The sequence below is a fragment of the Thermobia domestica genome, chromosome 13 (genome assembly GCF_964235325.1).
Source record: "Thermobia domestica chromosome 13, izTheDome1.hap1.1, whole genome shotgun sequence".
NCBI lineage: Eukaryota > Metazoa > Arthropoda > Insecta > Zygentoma > Lepismatidae > Thermobia > Thermobia domestica.
This window is the reverse complement of record NC_137466.1, coordinates 126,373,281-126,398,651: the sequence shown is the minus strand read 5'-3', so window position 1 is coordinate 126,398,651 and position 25,371 is coordinate 126,373,281. Positions and strand designations below refer to the sequence as shown.

General features: G+C 29.3%; 1 protein-coding gene across 5 annotated transcripts in view; it reads left to right on the top strand.

The window, feature by feature from the left end:
• LOC145668491 (agrin-like) overlaps window positions 1–25,371 on the top strand; it is a 1,085,796-nt gene that overhangs the window by 1,043,833 nt on the left and 16,592 nt on the right. For all 5 annotated transcript variants that reach the window (XM_081736441.1, XM_081736438.1, XM_081736440.1 and 2 more), the window contains 7 exons: window positions 12,119–12,430; window positions 15,692–15,853; window positions 16,235–16,412; window positions 17,427–17,654; window positions 18,800–19,032; window positions 20,345–20,479; window positions 23,192–23,438. In XM_081736441.1, the coding sequence (XP_081592567.1) occupies window positions 12,119–12,430; window positions 15,692–15,853; window positions 16,235–16,412; window positions 17,427–17,654; window positions 18,800–19,032; window positions 20,345–20,479; window positions 23,192–23,438 (1,495 nt within the window). The remainder of the gene's footprint in view (window positions 1–12,118; window positions 12,431–15,691; window positions 15,854–16,234; window positions 16,413–17,426; window positions 17,655–18,799; window positions 19,033–20,344; window positions 20,480–23,191; window positions 23,439–25,371) is intronic.

The following is a 25,371-nucleotide window of genomic DNA, read 5'->3' as shown; positions in this document are numbered from 1 at the left end:
TTCATCAATATGCACAATAGAGTCATTACTGCTTAAGAACGTTGCTATTTCTTTATTGAACTTTAGTTCTGCTTTTTCAAGTCGATCTTTTAATTGCTCATACTTTGGCTGATTCATGCTTTTAGAATATATGTAGAAGTAATTATAGTTTAACCAACCTGGCTGTAATAAGAAGTTAAATAATAGAAATGTTTTACCACAACCAGATGGACCCACAATAAGACATCGAATATCATCAGGTATAAGCTCTCCATTTCTTTTCTTAACTGTTGTTTCTTTTATCATCTCTTTTACATCCCAATTAATAGTTTTCTTACTCATTTATTATAGAGAAAATCGTCTCTTTTATTATCTTATATTTTTAAGTTGTTCTCTGATCTTAAGCAACGTATCTTTTATATATTCGTTATCCATTTCACCATTTAATGTTATTATCATCTCTAACTGTTCTTTAAATGAGTTAATACAAGTGACAATAGTTTTATATTCATCTTTTCTTTTGCTTATGTTTAACTTAAAAGACAAACCTGTTATAATAGCACTTCCAGTCGCAAGAGATGTTGTTAATATTGAGCAAATTGTTACAGGTATAAAAATATTAATAAATCCAGTTGTTGCAGAAAGTATAACCGATAACGTAATCAAAGTGTAGTATGCATATTTAACAATTCGTAGTTTTCTCTTTTTCTTCTTTAAACTGTATTCTAACTTTTGAATGATATCTTCTATTAACTTGATTACTTTCTCTCTTGGAATATCTCTAGGTAAATCAAACTCATTCATTTATTATATAATAAATGGCTAAGGTATTTAAGTTAACGAGTGATACTTCTGTTTTAAAGAAGAAACTCCATTACGAATTAGACAACAGTAGCAAGTATAGGACTAGTTGGATTTTACACTACATACTTAACTCCAAACATTACAGAAAAAAAGTTTCTCATATGGTGATAGACAAGTTTTTATACCAGAAGGGCAATATATAATTTAAAATCACTTAATGAGTATTTAAAATCTCAATCCATCAACATAACATTATCAGAAGATCATTTAAGAAATAGAGTTAAAATAGAAACTGATAGTAATGATGTTACAATTGGGGGTATAGGTACTGTCCTCGGGTTTAATGTTCTTGAAGTTTTAGAAAAAAACAAAACACATATTGGAAGTAAGTTGCCAAAGTTTCACCCGTTTGATACAATTAATGTTCACTGTAATATAGCTGATGGTATGTTTGTTAAAGATACAGAATACACACATAGAGAAACAGGAATTATAGCATCATTTAAAACAGATGCTGAGTTTAAACATAGTATTATTTATGAGCCTACTTATCCATTATTTTTCCCTATATCAAAGACAAGGTTGATAATTTTGAGATAAGGATAACAGATGAGAATGATTCCTTAATTGATTTTGGTGGAGCTACAACAACTGTACTTTTACAAACTAAGATTTTCTCTTAAATAAATAGGAAGATGTGTTCTGTTAAAGGTTGTATGTTTTTGTGTTCCTTATAACGAACTAAAGGATTTGAATATTGATTATGTATTAACAAAGAAACAACTTAGCGATAAATCTAAGAAAATTAAAGAAGGTAAAGGAATGGATTTAACTTTAACTACTGCACAAATGAAAAAGATTAAGAAAGAGCATATGGGTGGTTTTATCTTTACAATTCCAGCCATTTTAGCAGCTTTAGGAGCAGTTGGCTCATTAGCAGGTGGTGCAGCAGCGATTACTAAAACTGTACTTGATGCTAAGAAGAATAAACAAGAACTTGAAGAACAAAAAAGGCACAATATGGCTATGGAAAAAAACATGGAGCAGGTAAACCAAAGAAGTCAAAAAACTAAAACCATTGACCAACTTCGATATAGAGAGGTTGGTTAAAGAAATAAAGATAAAACGATTTAGAGGTGTATTTATGAGTGATGAACTTCCACAAAAACCCTATGTAAATGAGTGTGGTATAGTTAACCTTGATAAATCAGAAAACATTGGTACTCATTGGATATGCTATTGGAAAGATAACAGCATAAAGTACGCGTTTGATTCTTATGGTGGTGTTCCTCCTAAACAACTGGTACAATATCTTGGTACCAAAAACTTATTTTACAATGACGAACTTATACAAGGCTTTAATTCAGTTATATGTGGTCATCTTTGTGTTAAGGTTTTAAATCTTCTAAATCAAGGGTATTCTTTTAGTGATGTTATGTATATGATTAAAAATGATTAAATATTATTAAGTTTAAGTACTTTTATGGTTTATATCCATAAAAGTTTTGTTTTAAGATAAAAATGGAAGCTATACACAATAGATTTTTAGATTATTTTGAGAAGCATGAGGATGAACTAGATGCACTAGTTAAATATAAATTTAATTGGTATTTTCGGGATTTTAGTAAGATAGGCTTAAAAGATAAAAACAACGTATATAATGTTACTGGTTTATGGAAAATGTTAATACCTAAATTTTTGTATACGGAAGAAGAGTTGTGTAAGTTATATCCAATAATTACCTTAAAGAACATGTTGTCAAATTATAACACCGGACCATTAAAATGTAGTAATTGTGGTAGTAAATCATTAACAAAAGGTAGGAGTAGATACATTTGTGATTATTGTTCTGTAGCGAATGGTTTTGTTTACAGTACTAATGAAGGAATGAGAGAGAAAACCATGGTATGATACTACAAAAAGATTTAAGTTACAGTTATCTCGTTTGCAAGCTTTACAGGATAGAATTATTCCAGAAGATGTGTTCAAGGTGTTAAATGATGAATTTAGAGATAAGCCAAAAGATTTAATATCAACAAAAGATGTTCTAGAAGTACTAAAGAAAAATAAATATACAAAATATTATGATGATGTTTATTTAATACACTATCACCTTACCGATCAAAAACCATTAAACTTACGACATATGGAAGAAACACTTATAAACGACTTCGAAAACTTACACGAGACCTTTATAGAACTGTATCCAAAAAGAGTATTGTTTATTAACTTAAAATGTGTATTGTACTATCTGTTGAAAAAGCATGATGTTCATGTTGATATTGATTTTAAATACTCATCTAAACAAATAGAAATGTTAAAAAATGTTTTGAAAAATTAGGATGGGCATTTTCTGTATAATAAATGAGTATGTATATATTTGGTAATGTTAAAGATAGAAAAGGTGATATTAATATTAGTGAAGAAAAATTAAAATTGTTGGAGAATTTAAATGATGTTTTTAGCGTAAGTCAACTTAGATCAATAGAAGCTCAATTAGAGAACGATAGAAAACGATTTGAAGATGCATTAGAAACGTTACAAGACACATACATAAAGAAAGAAGATTTTCAAAAGATTAGGATGGATACTACTAAATTGATTATGTAGAAAGAAACCATACCTCTATTATATCGATTGAGAATTAAGAATGTTAAAGACCCAATCTTTAGAATATTTAATCTCTCTAATGGTTACAAATTTCTCTATAATGGAAAAATAATGCACATAGAATTAAGTTTGGATAAAGACTTTCTAAAGATATATTTAGGTGATACTTTGATTGAAAATTTACCTTTTAACTTTAACAAGAACGATATAATTACGATTAAACCAAATAAAAATTCAGCTATGGAAGAAGGACAATTATTGTTTGTTGTAATGTACATAGAAAGAGAACTTTCCTAAGAACGTTTGCTATATAATAAATATGAATATTTTTGGTAACATTAAAAGTATAAAAGAAGAATCTAGAGAAGTTTTTACATCCTGGGTTGATTTTAAGAACAAAAGATTGGTTAATGTATCTAATGCTATTGATAAACAAGATGTAACATTAGAACAGCTTGAATCAGTGAAAGAAGAGTTTAATTTACTTACAAGAAAAGAAATTGTTGAATTTCCATGTCGATTGGCAGAAGATGTTCTTGGGAAACCAGCCTTTTTTGTATATAATTTAGCTGCCGCCTACAAATTTCTTTATAGAGGTAGGTTAATGCATATAAAATCAAGTCTTAATAAACATCTTATAGATCTATTTTTAAATGACGCTTTAGTTGAAAGTTTTCCATTATACTTTAATATAAATGATCAGTTAACAATTAGACCATCCAAAGATTCTGAATTGAAAGAAGGTAAATTATTATTGCTTATTATGTATATAGAAATAGAAGATGAAGGTGAAAACGAATCAAGTGATGATGATGATAATGTTAAAAGTATAGTATTAGGTAGTGATAAATTTTAATTTTTTTTGTTGATTTTCTATACAATAAATAATGATGGTGTATTGTGTTAAGTGTAAGAAATTGACAGATACGGAGAAAGATACCATTAGAATTGAACAAACAAAGAATGGAAGATATCTAAAGAAAGGTATTTGTTCTGTATGTGGTGTTACTAAAACTCAATTCGTTAAAAAGAATGATTGACTATATGATGGTAAAGGTGTTAGAGAAGACATTATAGAAGAAATTCACAAACCATCTAGAAAAAAATTTGACAGATTAAGTGTAATGATAAAAGGTATTGATGATCTTTGGCAAGCTGATCTTGTTGAAATGGATATTGGAGTATTAAAAGGTGTTTCCAAATTAAATAAACGTTATAAGTATCTGCTAACGATTATAGATGTGTTTACGAAATATGCGTTTGCTGTTTCTGTTAAAGACAAGAGTGGTAAGAATGTTACAGAAGCATTTGAATCCATATTAAGAATGAGAAAACCTAGTAACTTACAAACTGATCAAGGTAAAGAGTTTTACAATAAAGAGTTTAAGAAGCTAATGGAGGAAAATAACATTAATCATTACTCAACCTATAGTGGAAACAAAGCTTCTGTTGTTGAGAGATTTAATAGAACGCTTAAACAAAACATGTGGAAAAGGTTCACAACACAAGGAAATTATAAATGGATAGAGATATTACCTACACTAGTTAAAGAGTATAATAATAATGTACATAGAACAATTGGTTTAAAGCCTATAGAAGTTAACAAGAAGAATGAGCAAACAATATTGAAGAAAGTGTACCAAAAAGAATATAAGCGTGTTAAACCCAAATACAAATTAGGTGATCATGTTCGTATAAATAAATCGAAAGGGTTATTTGAGAAAGGATATACACCTAATTGGTCAACAGAAGTATTTATTATTAGCGAAGTTATTCCATCTAATCCATCTACATATAAAATTAAAAATTTAGAAGAATAGGATGTACAAGGTAGATTTTACGAACCAGAACTATTAAAGACGAAACATAAAGATGAATACTTGGTGGAAAAGATGTTAAGAAAGAAAGGTGATAAAGTATATGTTAAATGGCTAGGTTTTGATGATTCACATAATAGCTGGATAGATAAAAGTAATGTTATAATGTAAATATAAATGTTTGTCTTGTATGGAATAATAACCATAAAAGGCTAGTAAACTATTACTCTTCATCACGGTATTTAAAATTTTGCCCCGTTAAAACGACGGGTAAAAACTCCGAAAATAATTAAATCAACATTTTAATATAATAAATATGAGTACTATGGATAATTCGTATAGTTTAAATGATATTTGTTACGAACAGATTAAAGATGATTACTGGTATGGTCTGTTTGGTGATTTCAAGTTGATTATAGACAAATCAACAGAATATTTCAACGCTACTAAGTTGTGTCAGGTCAATGGTAGAAGGTTTGATCATTGGTTAGAAAATAAACAATCTACAACAATAATAAAAAACTAGAAGAAAAGTATCAGTCTAAAAAAATATTACATGATTTTAGGAGGAAGACAAAGGATAATCAGAGGTACATATGTTCATCCAGACTTGTTCCAAGAAATAAAAAGATGGTCTCAATTGAAAAAAGATGATGATAAGTCAGGTTTTGTTTATATCGCCACAACAAACCTGTATAAGAAAAGAAATATTTATAAGATTGGCTTCACTAAGACCTTAGAAGAAAGATTAAAACAACTAAACGCATACAGAACAAACTTTGATCTGTTTTAATTTGATAAAACTTATAGAAGCAACAACGCACGAGAACTAGAGAAGTCAGTTCATCAAGATTTAGAAGATTATCGTACTGAAAAGAAATTCTTTGAATGTGACTTGAAAATTATTAAAGAAACTATAGACAACATTATAGAAAATGAGGTCTTAAAATTTTTAAAGAGCCTTCAACTATAAAAAATAATGCTGTGTTTTATGATAATTACCATAAAACTCTAACGTGTACAAAAAGATTAAACATATCATAGCAATACAATCTGACATATCAAAACAACCATTACATATACAATCTAGCTTAAATACAACACAGAGCATTCATCTTAGTTTAAACATAACCGTTTGATCTGTGGATGGAGAAGATGATGAGTTTGTTATTGATTTGTTTTTAAGTATAAGAGATTTGTAGAGGTAAGGGTAATGAGTTTTGAACATCCTTACCAGAAGAAGATTTGGTTAAAGGAATTGATTGTTTATATGATCAGTTATTATCTTATAATTAAGATTACAACTTTTATGGTATAATAGTCATAAAAGGTAATTAGTTAAACATTAAATAAACCATCTGTTGTAACATCGAATGCTAAATTCAATATACTACCTAAATAGGAATTATTACGGTATTTTCTTATTATAACTCTCCAATCTACGTAATGTCTAAATAAATATATAAACTCTACAGAGAGGTGTTGATAAATTGAAATGTTATGCCAATGAACTCTGTCTTTGAACTCTGCGATAAATCTTTCTGTTAAATTTTGAAACATTGAAATTATTTCCCAATCTACTTTGTCAGCGTAATCTCTTATAAGGTTTTCTGATAATTGTTGAGTTCCAGATAAGCGCCACCAAGAAACTTTATCTGCATGTTCTCCTATAAAGGCTTCAGAGAGTTTGCTTCCATAAGATATAGCATCAAAATCAACTTTGTCTATAAACTCATTAATAAATTCTTCAGATAGGTTTTGATTATACGATACTTCTCTCCAATGAACTCTATCTGCAAATTCTCTTATAAAGTCTTCTGATAAGTCTTGGCTTTCCGAAATAATCTCCCAATCAACTTTTTCAGCTAATTCTCTTATAAACTCTTCCGATAACTTTTTCCATGAACATATTTCACTCAAATTAACTTTCTCCTGATATTTGCGTATGAAATCTTCTGTTATGTGATCATAGTTATATTCCTCCTCATAATCATCATAACCTATAGATAACCATTGTTCATCAGTCAGTGAATCTAATATCTTATCAGACAAGTTCATAACGTTTGTATAGAGAATGTTTTGTATAAGAAATGAGTTCTTTTCTTTAGCGGCTTTCTTGAACAAATGATCTAACATACCTATGGAGATGCTAAAATTTATTTTGTCTTCATCATTATAACCTCCAATATCTAAATGTTTACATACACAATCAAATATAGGTTTGTAAGATAATATTTCCTTAGCACTAGTCATATTCACCTGTTCGTTTTCATTCTTAGATTTTTTAAATTTATCTCATTTTTGTTGGTTTTCTATATAATAAATATGTAGAAAGAATTTGATTTATTACATGATAGACTTAAACTAATTCATCATGATCTTAAACTCTTAGCAGCACTACTAGAGAAGCAAATATTGTTAAAGGAAAAAGAATTATTAATAATGCAACAAAAAACATCTGATTTGACTAGTGATGATGAATATAAATATGGTAGTGATGATTATGACGATGATGAGTAAGTTTACAAAAATGATTTAATTTTAATATGTGTATATGTAACTTTCATGGGATATTCCCATGAAAGTAGTGTTCTAATACAACGCGTAATATGTAGACAATGGCAGGAGTGTACAATGTTAAGTGTTGTATTAGGATATATGGAAGTAAAAATAGTACAAAAATGATTAGGAATAATCCGGCGAAGATAATTGAGTTATAGTAAGATTTTTTATATAGTAAATAAGATGAGTAATTATAGTAGATTTACTGTAATAGAGTTAAGACGACAATGTAAGGAAAAGGGAATCAAAAGATATTCCCGATTAAGAAAACATGAACTAATAAACCTTCTTAAACAATATGATGATGAAGAAAGCAGAAGACAGATTAGAGATATATTCCCATTTAAACAAGAAGTAATTGAAGGACCGAAACCAACACGTATACCAATTAAGATAGAATTAGAAGAAACAGCACTCAAGAAGCGTTTACAAACTATTAAAGTTGAAAACGTAGGTGGATATAAAGACCCAATAAAATTTTAGATACAAGTGGAAGAGTTGCTATTAACAAAATCAAAGAAGAATTAAAATTCCACCCTGTTAAAGTAAATCTCGCTTTCATTTGGGACTATATTAAAGATAAAGAAATACAAGAGCGCAATTTCAAAACATCAAACGAGAGAATATTAGAATCAACTGACTTAAATGAATATATATCTTATGCAAAACAAAAACTTCGTAGAGAAATGGAAGAGTTTGAAGGTAGAGGATCAGGATGGACATTACATCAAATTAAATATTCACAAATCAGATTAAACAAGTATGTACCATTAAGAGCTTCTTCCTATATTGAACTTCCTAAACCAATTAAAGTTAAGAAAGCAGTGATTAATGTTAAAAATAAAGACAATAAATGTTTCTTGTATTCTATCGCAAGTTACTTAAAACCTGTTGAAATACATCCTGAAAGACCTTCACACTATAAACGACTTGTTGACAAATTAGAAAAGAAATATTGTGATAACATTGAATTTCCTGTACAATTAAAAGATATTCCGAAATTTGAAAGAAGAAGTAATATTTCTATCAATGTTTACAGCTATGACAAGAACTATAATGTATATCCACTTCAAATCACAAAAACAAAGCAAGAAAAACATGCTAATTTGTTATATATAAAAGATGATCAAAATAATAGTCATTTTTGTTGGATAAAAGACTTATCACGATTAATAAGAAGTCAAGTAACAAAACATACTGAGAAGTTATACTTTTGTGATAGATGTTTAACAAGACACTTTCGAAATGAGAAGCAATTACAGAACCATGAGCTATATTGTAAAGAGCATGAGGCTGTTAGAATAGAACCTCCAAAACCATACGACAATCAAATAGAGTTTCAAAACTATAATCGATCATTAAGAGTTCCATTTGTCATATTTGCCGACTTTGAATGTATCTTACGTAAGTTAAAAATAGAGCATAATTGTAGTAAAACAGTAAAATATCGAAAGCATGAACCAATGAGTTTTTGTTACTATGTCAAATATTCAAATGGGAACTATAAAGCCCCTGTTAGTTATATAGGTCCAGATGCTGCGAAAGTATTTATTGAAATGTTACAAAAAGAAGCAATAGAAATTATGGAAATATATAACAGGGTATTTGATATGACTCCGCTTAGTGAGGAGGAAATAGAAGCTTATAACAGTTCGGATACTTGTCATATATGTGAGAAAAACTTGAATGACTTACCACCAGCTGTTGAGAAGAAAATAAACATATTAAAGAAGAAAATAGAGTTCTACAAGAATATAGATGATATGAGTGAAAAAATAAAAGAATGGAAGCATGACTTAAAAAAGTTTGTATAAGATAAATAAAAATAAAGCAAAAGTAAGAGATCATGATCATTTAACTGGAAAGTTTAGAGGTGCAGCTCACAGTTATTGCAATTTAAACTATAAAAATCCCAACTTTGTTCCTGTATTTCTTCACAATTTAACTGGTTATGATACGCATTTGTTTATTAAGGAGTTAGCTTATGATACACAGAAAATTAAACTGATTGCAAATAATGAAGGAAGGTACATAACATATGAAAAATATGTAAAAGCAGGACCAAAAAAAGATGGAATAAATTTAAGATTTGTTGATTCATTTAGATTTATGTCAAAGAGTTTAGCAGAGTTAACTAGTAATTTAAAGCCAGAACAATTTCGAGAAACATTAAAGTTTTTCCCGATTGATAAGCTTGATCTAGTTAATACTAAAGGTGATTATCCATTTGATTATGTTGATTCATTTGAAAAATTAGAAGAACCTGTTCCATTATCTATAGACAAATTTACAAACAGATTAACAGGAGAAAAATGAGTCCTGAACGTCATAAGCTTCATGTACGAGTTTGTAAAGAATTCGATCTGAAGTTAGTGAGGGACTTAACTGAACATTATAACAAAACAGATGTCCTTCAATTAACAGATATATTTGAAAACTTTAGATATGTGTGTTTAAAGGCATATGGATTAGATCCTGCTTGGTATTATACAGCACCGGGCATATCGTGGGATGCAATGTTAAAGATGACTAAAATTAACTTAGAAATGTTGACTGATTATGATAAAATACTAATGCTAAAAAAAGGGTATACGAGGAGGAATCTCACAATGTAGTAAAAGATATGTAAAAGCTAACAACAAATATATGCAAGATTATAATAAAGTTGAGTGTTCAACATACCTAGCATATCTAGACGCAAACAACTTATATGGGTGGGCGATGAGTCAATACATGCCTTATAAAGACTTTAAATGGATTAAACCTTGCATAGATATAATGAACATTCCAGATGACTCAGAAACTGGTTACATATTAGAAGTAGATTTAGAATATCCAAAGTATTTACACAACAAACATTCTGATTTACCATTAGCTCCAGAAAACATGTGCCCACCAGAATCTAAACAATCAAAACTACTAACAACACTTTATAATAAGGAGAGATATGTAATTCACTATAGGAACTTAAAACTATTTATGTCGCTTGGAATGAAATTAAAGAAAGTGCATAGAGTATTAGAATTCAAACAATCAGACTGGTTAAAGAAATACATTGATTTAAATACAAATATGAGAACGCAAGCTAAAAACAAGTTTGAAGATTTTTATAAGCTCATGAATAACTCAGTAATCGGAAAAACAATGGAAAATATTCGAAAGAGGCAACCCATACAATTAGAATGTGATCCTGAAAGAGTAGAAAAATTAATTGCAAAACCTAATTTTGTTTACAGAACAATATTTACAGAGAATTTGTGTGCTATACATATGAAAAAAGAGCGACTGACATTTAATAAACCAATATATGTTGGTATGAGTGTATTAGAACTATCGAAACTATTAATGTATGATTTTCACTATAATACTATGAAGACGAAATATGGAAACAATGTAGATTTATGTTATATGGATACTGATAGCTTTATATATGAGATTGAGACTGAAGACTTTTACAAAGATATAGCAGAAATAATTGACCAGTTTGACCCGAGTGAATACAAGGAAAATAACATATATGGACTACCACTAATAAACAAAAAAGTAATAGGTAAGATGAAAGATGAGAATAAAGGTAAGATAATGACGGAGTTTATTGGATTGAGATCAAAGATGTATGCTTATAGAGTAGAAAATAAAGAAGAGAAAAAAGCTAAAGGAGTAACTGAAGTTGTAATATCAAAAGAGTTGCAGTTTAATGATTATAAAGAAAGTTTATTTAAAAATGTAAAAACATATAAAGACATAAACCTCATTAGGAGTTATAAGCACGATATATATAGCATAACCGTTCATAAGCTGGCACTAGATTCCTCAGACGATAAAAGATATATATTAAGAGATGGTATAAATACATTAGCTTGGGGTCATTATGGGATAGAGTAAAAAGTGTAATTATATGTAGTGTAGTGTAGTGTAATTTTAGATGTAAGTTTTTATGATTTTAAATGTCATAAAAGCCTATGCGATCTCACTTTGGGTTATCCTTCTGTGTTAAAGTACTATAGCCAGTGGCGGCTTCATAATTTTTTTGGTAGTTAGGGGTGGAAGGGCGTGGAATGTGTCCTAAAACATACATACATACCCTACTTATGCTTCAATTAGTTCTTTAAGTTACACTATTCTTTGTACAAGGAGCGATTAAAATCAATCATATAAGTAATTTACCTTATTTAATTTAATAATAAAATCTAACTTAATTCTCATTAAATCATATCCTTTGATGAACTTTAGTGCATTTATAGACACTTTTTTCTGTAGACTATAGGACAATTATTTATTTAATTTAGTTTTCAAGCACTATCTAGAGAAGATATGAATTTTCAAACTCTATTTTGTTTACCTAGAGGGAATGTTCCCAACGGAGAATCCACTTCGAAGATCTACAGCACATCGTTACATAACCGAGCCAGAAGATGTAAGTTCACCACTTTATAAATCCACCAGACACCTACTGCCAGATCATCATGAAACGAATCTAGTTTTAGGAAATTTATATGGTTATAGGCCAACTCCAGCAACAGTTCAAGTGCGAGCTCTTCTCGGAGATTTGTGTACATATGATGCAGATTGTGGTGTTATAAATAGCCAATGTGTTCGTGGTGCATGTATTTGTCTCGATGGATATGCTGAAACACCTGATCGTCAAGAGTGCCTTGGTAAGTGTTACTGCAACATTTACGCATCCTTAGCAGAAAATAGGAAAATATTTAATAAATACTAATACACTATACATGATAAATTACTGCAATGATTACTAGTATATACTATATTCATTCCGTGTGAAGATTTCAAATTTTTGATTAGTATTTATTGCAGTAATTTATAGGTAGAATATAGTATCACTATATTTTTAGGTAGATTTTATATAGAGGACTTCATTACTTTCTTAAATAATACTCCTGATCTTTGACAGAATATAATCTTTATTTAAATTAATAAATACTTCGTATTATGTAATTGTTGATTATGTACAAGATGAACCTTTCATTTGAACTCTAATTCATTTAGGAAATCATTTTTGAAATTAAGTTTATTTTGTTACATTCTAACAGTATACCTTTATACTTTTAGTTTATTGGAAACTTTATCTGTGATTTTTTTTAATCTTCTATCATTGTGCCTTTAATTTTTAGAAAGGATATTTTTAATTTTTATTGTTTAATATTTTTTTAAATTACAATTTTTTTAATAAAGTAAATTTGTATAAATCACATTTAAATTAAAGGAAACAATATTATTATCCTACATATAAGTACATTATAATTCACTGGAATGTAAACAGGTAAGAGAAGTAAATATAAATAATACTATAATACTTCCAGAATGTTAAATAAACGTAATGCTATACATTTTTTAGTGTTTCACAAATCATAATACAACATTGTTGCAATTTGGACTGAAGAAATCCTTTTATTCTGATGTGCCTTTTGATATAGCTATTGTTACACTATTGAGCTTACTTTTATAAGAGGTCTATAAGGATTTTCAAAATATCCAAAAACCATAAAGTATTTGTTTTGTACGCTGTCTTAAACCATTGTAACTACCTTAAAATTACATTGTTCAACAATTTTTAGAAAGTTGCACGTTATTGTGAAACGAATATAATCGTTTGTATTTTCTTTTGGGTTGCTGAACACTAAAATGATACTTAAATTAGTTGATTAGCTCTTGTTTTCGAGATAATTGTACTAATGAGCTGAGCAACATGAGTCCTTTGTGCTATACTATGCACATATTTTGGGGACTGCATTTCCAAAATATTTTCAGCAAAATTCACCAAACTTTTCACGGTGATTCAAATAACTGAATGTATAGTTCTTACGTCTGGATTATAACAAAAATATGTATGTTAAAGTTCAGGACCGCAGAAACAATAACTCAAGATTGATCCTACATCACGTTTGAGCCGTTTAAGTAGTATTGAATTTGTGCACGTTGATAAGAGAATGGTTGGTTCTATGCTAACTGGAATGCTTCATGCTAAGGTGTGCATACTAACAGTTTTCATACTGCACGCTATTTCATATTGAGCTCTCAAAGCTCGGTTTTTTTATTATCTCAAATGCTTTTACCTAATTATATGTGATGCAATACAATAAAATAATAGAGTATAAAATACTCATTTCAAACTTACCTAATACTGACCAGGGTTGTGCCTCATGTTCAACTCTCCCACTATGCCTTCAATGTGTTTGTAGTAATTATTTTTTTAAGAAACGATTTAAATATCTCATTGCAACTTTCATGGAGTAGGTAGTAAATAATACAAGTTACAACCGTGATGCCCAAAATTTTGTCTTAATTTTAGGAAATTCTAGATTTCTGATTAGATAATTGAGATTTCCTGGTATTATGATCCAAGAAATTTGTATTTTGTAGCTAGTCCGCATTTAATGAAGCTATGGTTTTGTTCTTTGCTATATGAGAAAAGACTTAGTTTCGTCAGAGCTCGTAGAAACATTTTCTGGAGGTTCTCAAATAGGAAGTTCTTTTTTATGGGACACAGGCCGACTTACAAATGATATATTACAGTGCACAAATTCTTACCTCTAGCTGGATATTCGTTTCTTAATATTAGAAACTACATAGAGATATAACAATTAGTAGTGTGATTTTCTTACTCTCTTCAAATCATGGGTAACGTAGATGGCATACAACGCCTTTTTCCAATAATTCAGGCGTTAACTTAAAGGAAAACGTAGTGGTGATAACACGTGGCTAAAATTTTTGGTATTTAATCCTCTATCTAACAACCCCAAAATATACTCAAAATGCCATTTTTATAGATGACGTAATTACACACTTCCTGAAAGCAAGTGTTACTTCACCGCAGAGTTGGAAGCATTGACACACTTCCAATACATTTTTCTACTTGTCTGTAACACAAAGAGTGTCAACCGAAACCATCACAAAGCAATTATCATGATAAAACTTGGAAGCATGCGACAACCACACGAACCATAATATCAAAACTATACAATTTTCGTACAGTCAGCGATAAAAGTTCTTTCCGTTTGATGAAATTAGTTTTGTAAATAACTTCAGAATGGAAGGACAATTATTTGAGTACAGTTTTCAGTAAATTGAAAAGAACGTCATTTTCTTTACTTTCCAGCCTTGAAACTAGATTGAATTGAAAAAGGCTTTGTTCAAGGAGGCGAGGTTTAGCATATTGCTGCTCTATCACTTAACCCTTGTCAAGGAAATATATTCAGTTATACAAAAAAAAAAAAAAAGATACAACCAATTGAGTACAAAAAATACGGTGATATACAACAAAAAATACACGTATACATTAATATGACAAAAAAAGAAAAGGAAAAAGTAGTACTTTTAACAAAACACACGAAACTTTGTACGTTCCACCGTTATTCCCAAAATAAATTTAGCAAATAGAAAGAACTTTTGTCGCTGACTGTACAATTTACAAGAACTGAAAATCCTTATCAGACGACCATGTTTTGTATCACGTGATAAACAGATGTACCGTAACAGTAGTCGACAATGTCAACATGCAATATTGTGAAAACTAAGGTGTACTTTTGTAGTGAAGCCAACTGGTTATATGAGAAAAGCCCAAAATTTAGTGCAAAAGCCGTAATTTCAAGCCAAGGCTGTAACTTGAAAACCAGAGCTAATTTTTAAAATTTTAATGTCATTTTCGAATTCAATGCCCCCAAATTAGTAAAGTTAACCTAGTCTTATTTCTATAACTTTTTTGTATTGAACAGGATTGCACTATTTAATCTTCGTTCATATAATTTCATTCTATTTTATACTTTTACAGTAAGTGATATTTTGAATCATAAAGATAAGATTATCAGATTGTTATCATATGTTTTAAGGAACAATTGAAAACTCTGAAATATAGTTATATTACTTACTGTAACTTAATGTAACAATAATAATTGCAGCAAATACTCCTCCCATTCGACCAACCATTGAATTTCGAGCTTGCGCTTCCTTTCCTTGTCAACATGGGGGCACCTGCCAAGACTTACCTGATGAAACATTTAAGTGTTTGTGTGACGTCATGTGGAGTGGTCCTATCTGTTCAGAACCAGCTGTAGCCAAAGGTAGTACCTGATTGTATATGCAAATTTATATATCTTAATGCCACTGAAGTTATACTATGCCCTTTCCTGAAAACGAATAATGATAATTTTAATCTAATGCTATTAATATCTTATGTATTTCAACACACATGTCCTAAGTTTATCATCATGGAAACGTCATATTGATTAGAAATAAAATAATTTTAGACATTACTCAGACAGTAAAGAGTTTAATTCATCAAGAAATGAAATAAAAGTTGAGATAAAAGTAGCAAAATTGCTTAATTCCTGGTAAAACAAAAATGCTACATTTTGGGAACATCAGTGTGTACTCAACATTCTAACACATAGCGTTAAGAGAATTCACATAAGTACTAATATTCACATATGATTTTCTTTCAGCTTATGATATTCCTGCTTTCGATGGCCATTCTTATGTTCAACTAAAGCGCTTGAAAGCCTATACGAAAGTTAGCATCGAAGTGGAGTTTAAAACGTATGCAAACGATGGAATTTTGCTTTACAATCAACAGAAAAGTGATGGCACTGGAGATTTTATATCACTAGCAATTGTGAATGGGTGCGTAGCTAAAATATTATTTAAATAGATGACATGTCGAAAGCCTTCTGAAAATTTCTACCATTCTCTTCAATTTAACTTAAATTTTGTATCAGGTCAAAATTAGCCTTGAACACATTTCTTAATTTTGTAAATGTATTTTAAAATATCTAAAATCGCTGTAATGTACTTGATAAGGTTTCTACTTACCAACCGGTGTTCCGCGTTTGATCCTTGGTGCTTGTGGGGTATTTATTCTTCAGTTCTCGAAATGCAGCTCAGGGTTCGTCTATCTTCTATCAAATAATGTCTGGGGTAGCGTATGGGTAAAGATGACCAGAGCGTGGTGCCTTCCACATCATCTCCTGTAAGTGGTGAGAACATGAAGATGGTTTACATTGTCAGTAAATCATATCGACCTATCCGGAATTGGCCTGCCACAGTGAATTATTTTAAGTATATAAGATAATATATTATCCCAATTTATTATGTACTTGATTAAATTGAATCCAGATATATTGATAATTTAATTAAAGTTATTTCGGTATTATTATAATTATTCCCAATTGTCAATTTTCAGTACTTCAAAAAGTAGTTTAAAATGATTACTAAAAATAGTATAATAAAATAGTTACCTTTTTATATAAAAAGAAGTTTTCATTTCAAATTATATATATATATATATATATATATATATATATATATATATATAAATTTTAACATTTTTTGAGCTGTCCATGAGTATTTCTGTTTAATGGTAACATATATCAATTTTTATATTACTCCATTGAGTAGTTGCAAATTTGCTTACGGTTGATATTTTTTAAAAAATGCTTTCTTCTGTTTTAGTTTAAATAAGGAAGACGGCAAATTAGCAAAAAAAATCCGTTATCTTGATTTGAAAACTGAAGACACATGGAGTGTCTAATGTAGTTTTAAGCTTTTATATTAGTGATACTTCTAGTACTTAAATAAATGTTTATATTAAGTGTGATAAACAATTCTTGAAACTTAAAAACTAATTCTATCATGCAGATATGTCGAATTTCGCTATAATTTGGGGAATGGTCCTGTAATTATTCAATCCCATGAGAAAGTTCAAATGAAGAAATTTCATCATATAATAGCCAAGAGGTACCATCGAGACGGAATGCTGAAATTAGATGACTCAGAGGATGTAGCAGGACAGTCTCAGGGAAATTTGAAGTCTTTGGATCTGCAGGACGATGCATACGTTGGTTATGTGCCAACCGATTATTCCAAGTAAGTTTTTTTCTTTCTTTAAGAAAATTATTATAAACACACTGTTCTGAACAGAAACCTTGTTTTGTTAATAAAATACCTTAATACCAACTTTAGTAAAATTTATATTTGGTTGACATATATTAATTCATGAGAGTTTTCTCATATTGTGTAATTTAAATGAGAATACAAATTTGAAACTTCTTTTTAAGGTTTCTCGTGATCTATGATACAATTTTATTTACTATATCTAGCATAACTATCCGTGTTTAAGCAATTAACATAGATTACTCCTTCAGTCACATACTGATAATAGCAGAAAATATCTTAATAGCTGCTGTACTTTCTGGAAATTCTTAGTTAGTGCTGTGTTGGAACAAAATTAGCAAAATCGATACGTATTTACCTAAATAACGGGCATTTTTAAATATATATATAATGTCAACCTATGTATTTCTTGCTTTTCTTTCTCTCTCAATTGTACGTTATTATTTCCTTTCTGAAGAAGGCAATGCCTGTCAATGAAGTAGACGTAGCATTAAATTACCCTTCCTAATTCTTGAAATAGATGCTGAAAATTATGTAATTTTTACAGTTTTCTTTCATAATTTTATACATCTTTGGACTGATTTTGTTGTATTCATATGCTAATGTATAGCAGTACAGAACATTAATATAAAGAAACATCAAATATACACTTATTCCCTCTATTTGGAGCTCTACGTACTGATCTTCCCTAAATTAAATGTTATATTATACAATTCGATTTAGTTTGGTACAGTTCGTCCCAGTTTTCTTAAAGAGTACGTAGAAAAGAGAAGCCTCATGTACAAATATAACACCTTGTAATGTTTCACCTTAAGGTAGAAATATACAATTCTGAGCAAAATTCCTAATTCGTACTATTTGTATATCTTACTTATTAATTCGTGTAAGGTTCTGAAGGACAAAATCACTTGTATGAGTTTTCTCAAAGTTGTTCCATTTCTTCTCACAATTTCATAGTGTTTTACTTGGGTCTAACGTACGTCTCTTTTAACCAAGAAGACATGACTTAGGACGTTAAACCAAATATTTCTCTAATGCACAATCATTTTCCTATGTCTAAAGAATATATCTGATACATAACTTTGTCAATATGAAAATTGTTTATTCCTTTCTTCTAGAGTATTTGAAAATATAGGAACATCTCTTGGTCTAATTGGATGTATTCGAAAACTCAGAATTGGACGAAAGGTTATAGAACTTCAAGAAGGTCGTGATTCTGCTGTTGTGAGTGCCAAAGGAGTGAAAGAGTGCGGAGAAAATCCTTGCTCTAGTATGCCTTGCCACAATTATGGTACATGCATTGCCATAGATTCTGATCAGTACAAATGTTTGTGCCTTGATACTTATACAGGTAAAGTAAATAGCGAAATGTGTGTTTCATATTTCTAGAAATTTTATTATAACAATTATGCAGCTAAGAGAATATAAATAGAATTAATGTTAATGTAGATAACAAAAATTTGAAGTAATAACTTCTGGAAAATTTTGTAATATATTTCTACTTGTCAAAACTATTTTCTGTGCAATTTTGATTACATACTTCTGGAACATGATAATCTTTTTGTCATTTTAAATATTAAAATTGTAATATAATATTTTCTAGATATTTACCAGTAATAATATACTAATTTCCTAAGAATTTAAAGGAAAATTCGAATTTGAATAATTCAGTGCTTTTTTTAATATCCCTCAATCAGGTAAATATCATGATTCCAACAGATCTATTATTAAACTGAAAAGTATAATTTAGTTTTAGTTTGTGTACCTTAAAATTGTTGAATGTGTTAATGAATATGTACCTGAGAGATTAGGTAATGTATGAACCGCTAAACAATATAGAAAGATATTACACTTTGTTTAAATTATTGAAATTATCGCATAAAATATTGCATTATATAATCAAATTATATTAAAGTCCTAAATTATACTTGATTTTTGTAAATTATTACACAAAAAATGCGATTATAATTACTTTGAGTGAATCATTTCATTAAAAATACTACATTACAATTAATGTTTGCAAGTTATTACCTTTAAAATATAAATTATACTTAATTTATGCAAATTATTGCATTAAGTGAAAATAATTATTTTGCTGACTGATCAGTTTAATAATTAGAGTTGAAGGACCATCTGCACTGAGTCTATCAGTGCATGCTAAGTCCAAATGGAAGCGAACTACACCCTCACAAGAAACGGAAACAGTAAATATCTATTATATGGGAGTTAAGATTTGAAACGTTTATAGCAATTTTCTTTTAATTTTCAAAACATTCAACATATAAGTTACTTAGAATCAAAGTTACCCACATTTTTGTTCTTCCATGAATATTTCAAAGTAAAGAGTGGCAAGTTAACTCATTTTAAACCATTCTGTTCTATAAGAGTTTGAAGTAATTAGTATTAGAAGAGTAAATATCAAGCAAGTTTCATGACTTTAAAGTTTTCTTGAGTGCCACAAAGTAATTATTTTAAACTACAATAAGGAAAATGTCCGGTACATTAGATATATTTGATAACTATATAGGCGTAATATCAGTTTTGTTGTTAAGTAAATTCTCTTTAAAATATGTTATTTGATATTTATCGTATACATTTAAAGTTAATAAAATTATATTTTTATATTATATGTAGATACGTTTTAATAATTTATGTTATTCTAGGTAATTACTGTGAAAGCCGAGTGAATCCTTGCAACTCTAACCCATGTACGTTTGGATCGACGTGCGCTGAATTACCACAAGGAGGATACATGTGCAAATGTCCACCTGGCAGAAAAGGAAAATATTGTCAAGAGTGTAAGTTTAATATAGAGTATTTTATATCAAGACTCGAAACTTTTTCTTCTGACGTAGGTGCCAGGTAAAACGTCAAATCAATTGCAGGTAAAAATACAGAATAAAAACATAAGAAAACAGCTAGACGCCAAACTCGTATTTCCAGCCGCCATAACGACCTGATCCCCGGGAATTTTCTATTCTATTTAATTTTGTTATTTCAATTTGTAAATTTCCTACCAAATAGAAAATAACAATAGTTTGTCCTATTCCTCAGTTATATAATGGTAAAGACGTAAAAAATTGTAGATTTATATTGATATTCAATACTTTTGCAAAAGTGTTGAATCTATTCTCTATAAACAGATAGTAAATAACAAAGTTATCAACTTTAGAACACCGGCTTGATTTCTTCCAAGGTGGTGATAAATTGTAATATTTTTAACAACTTCATAGCAAACACGCTACATCAAGGTGGTCAAGTCGATATTATTTACACAGATTTTTCGAAACAATTTCATAGAGTAAATCATAAAATACTAGTAAAGAAACCTCGTTGATTTAATTTGTTCGAATAGTTTGTCTGAGTCACAGTTCAGAGACGGGTGTTCCACAAGGCTCAAATTTGGTTATTCTACTATATAGTATTTATAATCAATCTTCCTGAACACATAAAAATTTTCCATAAATTATATGCTACTGACTAAACTTTTTAGATAAATCAATTGAATAAATGACCGTAATAAACTTCAAACAAGATATGAATGCAGTAGTCAAATGGTGCCAAAGTAACGTACTAGATGTAAATATTAGTAAATATAAAGTCATGAGTTTTACAAAACCTAAAAAGTCAATACAATTTAATTGTAGAATAAATTAAATTAAATTACCTGTTGTAAGTACTATAAATGATTTAAGTGTAACATACAATACGAAATTTATATTTGAAACTCACATAGATAGAATGATAAATGAAGTGAACAAAAATCTTGAGATTATTCTGAAAATTAGTATAGTGCAGAATTTAGTAAACCTGCCATTGTTCAAAAATTATATCAAACTTATGTTCACTCCAAGTCTGAGTATATGACCTTACATAGAATCCAGCTAAAAAAAAAGTAAATCACAAAAAAGTGAACAAAAATTTTAAAAAGTCCAAAATTTTTAGTTATTTTGTGTAAAATCAGTTTTACGAGAACTAAAAGCTGTTAGTTACTAAATAGGAATTTCAAAACAATAACCCTTGAGCAAAAAAGTACAAGACATGAAATTTTTGAACAAAATATTTAATAATAAACTAAATTGCAAGGTGCTTTTGAGCCCTCAAATAAAGGTACCAAATAGAAAGACACGCATAGAAAACTATAATTTCTTTTATCGTACAAAACCACGGACTAATATGCTAAATAAGTCACCAACATGCCGGATGAGTAATATACAATAGATTTTTGGAAAGGACAAGTAATATAGATATGTATCTTGACTGCCTTACAAGGTTGAAAATTCGAGTAGTAAATATCTTGTATTATGAAAGATGCGCACAGTAATTGGGTATAATAACTATTGTGTTCTGCTTCACTAAATAAATAAACACTAATTAAGACAAGTTTATTTTTAAACTTATTGTTGTGTTCTGTTTCACTAAATAAATAAACACTAATTAAGACAAGTTTATTTTTAAACAAAATTAGTTGTTTCAGTTAAATAATTATATGAAATATGCTAGTTAGAATATGTTACATTTTTGAATAAATAATGTAATTTATGTTCCTTATTATAAATTACAAAAAATATATTATCACCTCTGAAGTTAAGAGATAACCTATTTTCTGTATTATGTCATAATGATCTAAAATTACTTGAACAAAGTCATTGGTCCCGTTTATTGCAAGAAAAGATCTGTCTTGTTACACATATCATTCTTTTCAAATAAAAATTGCAATTGGAAAGTACAACTATTCCTACATATTATCACATTTCTTATTAGCGGGCATACGAATATAAAGAAATATGAAAAATGACTAGAACGAAACTTCATATTTTATATCATCTCCAGAGTATCAATGTGTAGAGAACGTACATTCTTAAGGTGTTGTATATTTCTTTTGTCTGTGTATACAATTTTAGATGTTTCTTAAATTACATATATTATTTATACACCACTTTGAATACTTAAACGTTTGTAGTAAAAAGTGACATGCAATCTTCAGTGACGTAACTAGTTTCTTTCATATGTGGAGGCCAACATGTACAAACTTATGACCTGTTTATTTGGATAAATGGCTTAAAAATCTAGAACTCATACTTATTTTAAAGTACATCGCTGAGGTTATTACCCCTTCGTCCCCTCCCCACTCCGCCTTTGGGTTTTCTTACAATATATTCTAATTTGTAAAAAACCTTGAATTGCATTTGATTAGTTTAATATGTTGCTTATTCATATTATTTTACACTCATTAAAAGTGATTGATTTCAATCAAGGCCAATGTGTATATATATTGTATACATAAGAACTGACGAACCTTATAACAAAATGAAACACCTTATTGAATTTCATTAAAATAGGACAATATTTTCCTGATATGAAAAACAAAGTTCACAACTATCATATACTGCTTTTATTATTCTATCTGATAAAATAACATTAAATATACAAGTGTAATTTCTGTTAGTATTTCATATTTCCGATTATTTACCAGTTTTCTTCATATACTTTGTTTTTTATTTTTCCAGTAGATGCAGAGCTTCATGAAGTTTTTGTACCCGAATTTTTTGGTACTTCGTATTTAAAACTTCCTAAGTTGGAGAATGTTGGAAGAGCATTTTCGATAGAAGTATGGTTCCTTAGCCAGAAACCTAATGGAGTAATTCTTTATAACGGCCAATTAAAAAATGGAAAGGGAGATTTCATATCTTTAAATCTTGTGAATGGTCATATGCAATTTAAATTTGATTTAGGCAGTGGTATTGCTAATATAACGTAAGTAAAATTCTATTTCTTTATATTATATTAACATTAACTATGTACTGACTATTAAAGTACAAATAATTAAATAACACAAGAGATTACGTTATTTTAGATTATGCAAAACCGCGCTCAGGAATTCTAACTTTCTTTCTGCTTACAGATTTCTGTAATTCCTGCATTTCCTTTAAGCTTCCAAGCTTTCGACGCTCCCCGGGAGTCTTGGTCATGGAGGTTAAAAACAGGAAGAAAAAGAATAGAAACATCAAGGAATAAAAATGTAACTGACTTGCCATGGGAAGTAGCTGTGTTGTACGGAAACACGTTGTCAAGTACATCAGCAATCCCAGCGGATGATGCAAACTAAAATATGGCGAAGTCAATTTGTGCGCCTTTCTTGTTCCTTGTTGGAAGGTTGCCAACTCATGTTATTATTTTTATTGTCATGCCAATGCTGTGAAAATTTAGTAATTACCTCCTCCTATTCGTCACTCAACCACCCCTTGTCTAAATTAAGTTTCGGTCTTTTTTAAAGAAATAAATAGATTTCCAAAAACCAGTCTCTACTTCATTTCTAGCTCCAAATAAAATTTTTGAACCTTCTACCCTGTGTTGTGATTCTTTTAAATGCTTCTATAAACATGACACCGGATTTTCTGCTTTTGAATTCCTAATATGCTTCTTTATTCAGACTTTTAAATTTGTTTTTTTGCCTATATAACACACTGTTTTTCCTATATAGCTGCATATGAAATAAAATGCAGTTGCCAAGAGAGTTATATAGACAAAACAAAAAGAAATCTAAAAGTCTGAGTAAAGGAGTATATTAGAGATTCAAAAGCGGAAAGTCTGGTGTCAGACTTATTGAAGCATTTAAAGAAACGCAAAACAGCGTAGAAGATTCAAGAATTTTATTTGGAGCTAGAAATGAAGTAAAGAGAGTGTTTCCTTTTAATCTATTTATTCATTTTAAAAAACGAAATTAAGATTAGACAAGGGGTGATTGGATAACGAATGAAAGGCGGTAATTACAAAATTTTCACAGTATTGGCATGAAAATAAGAATAATAACATGAGTTGGCAACCTTTCAACAAGTAACAAGAAAGACGCACAAATTAGACTTTGCCATACTTTAGTTTGGATCATCTTCACTCTTTGATCCCTGACGTACTTGACAATGTGTTTCCGTACAACACAGCTACTTTCCTTGGTAAGCCCGTTCCATTTTTATTCTTTAATGTTTCAATTCTTTTACTTCCAGTTTTTAACCTCCGTGACCAAGACTCCAGTGGAGAGTCGAAAGCATGCAATATTAAAAGAAATCAGGAATTACAGAAATCTGTAAGTGAAATGATACTTTAGGTTAATTTTCTTACTTATATTTTCTTCATAATATAAATATTGTTAAAAGAAAATCCATAAAGGTAATATACAAAATGTTCTACTAGAAAAAAGTTCTTATGTGTTATGATGCTTAAACAAGTACCGTAGGTCAGGTTGCATATTATGTATGAATGAAAACCAAAAACAAATAGTATTTTTCTTTTTGGGGTTCTATAGAAGGAACTTCCTATTGAACAAGAAACACTTAATCAGTGACTTAACATATCTGTTTCATTGAACATTAAACTGTAAATACATCTTAATTTTGTAAATTGACTCTACTGATCAACTTTTCGAGTTCGGATGTGTATATTGTAGGGTTCGTGGTCGGATGATACTACTAATTATTTCAATACATACTATAAAGAGCAACTCAACTTGCTGCTAGTGTGGTAGAAAATTATTTTTAAAAGACATTCTGCAATTTCTATTAGTTGCTTAATTGTAAAGATTAATGATATTGATTAATGGTCAACTTCTTTGTTATTAACAGCACAGAAAGTATCATTTAATACTCTAAAATTGCCTCTAATAATTACAAATTAGTTTGACAAAAAAGAAGGT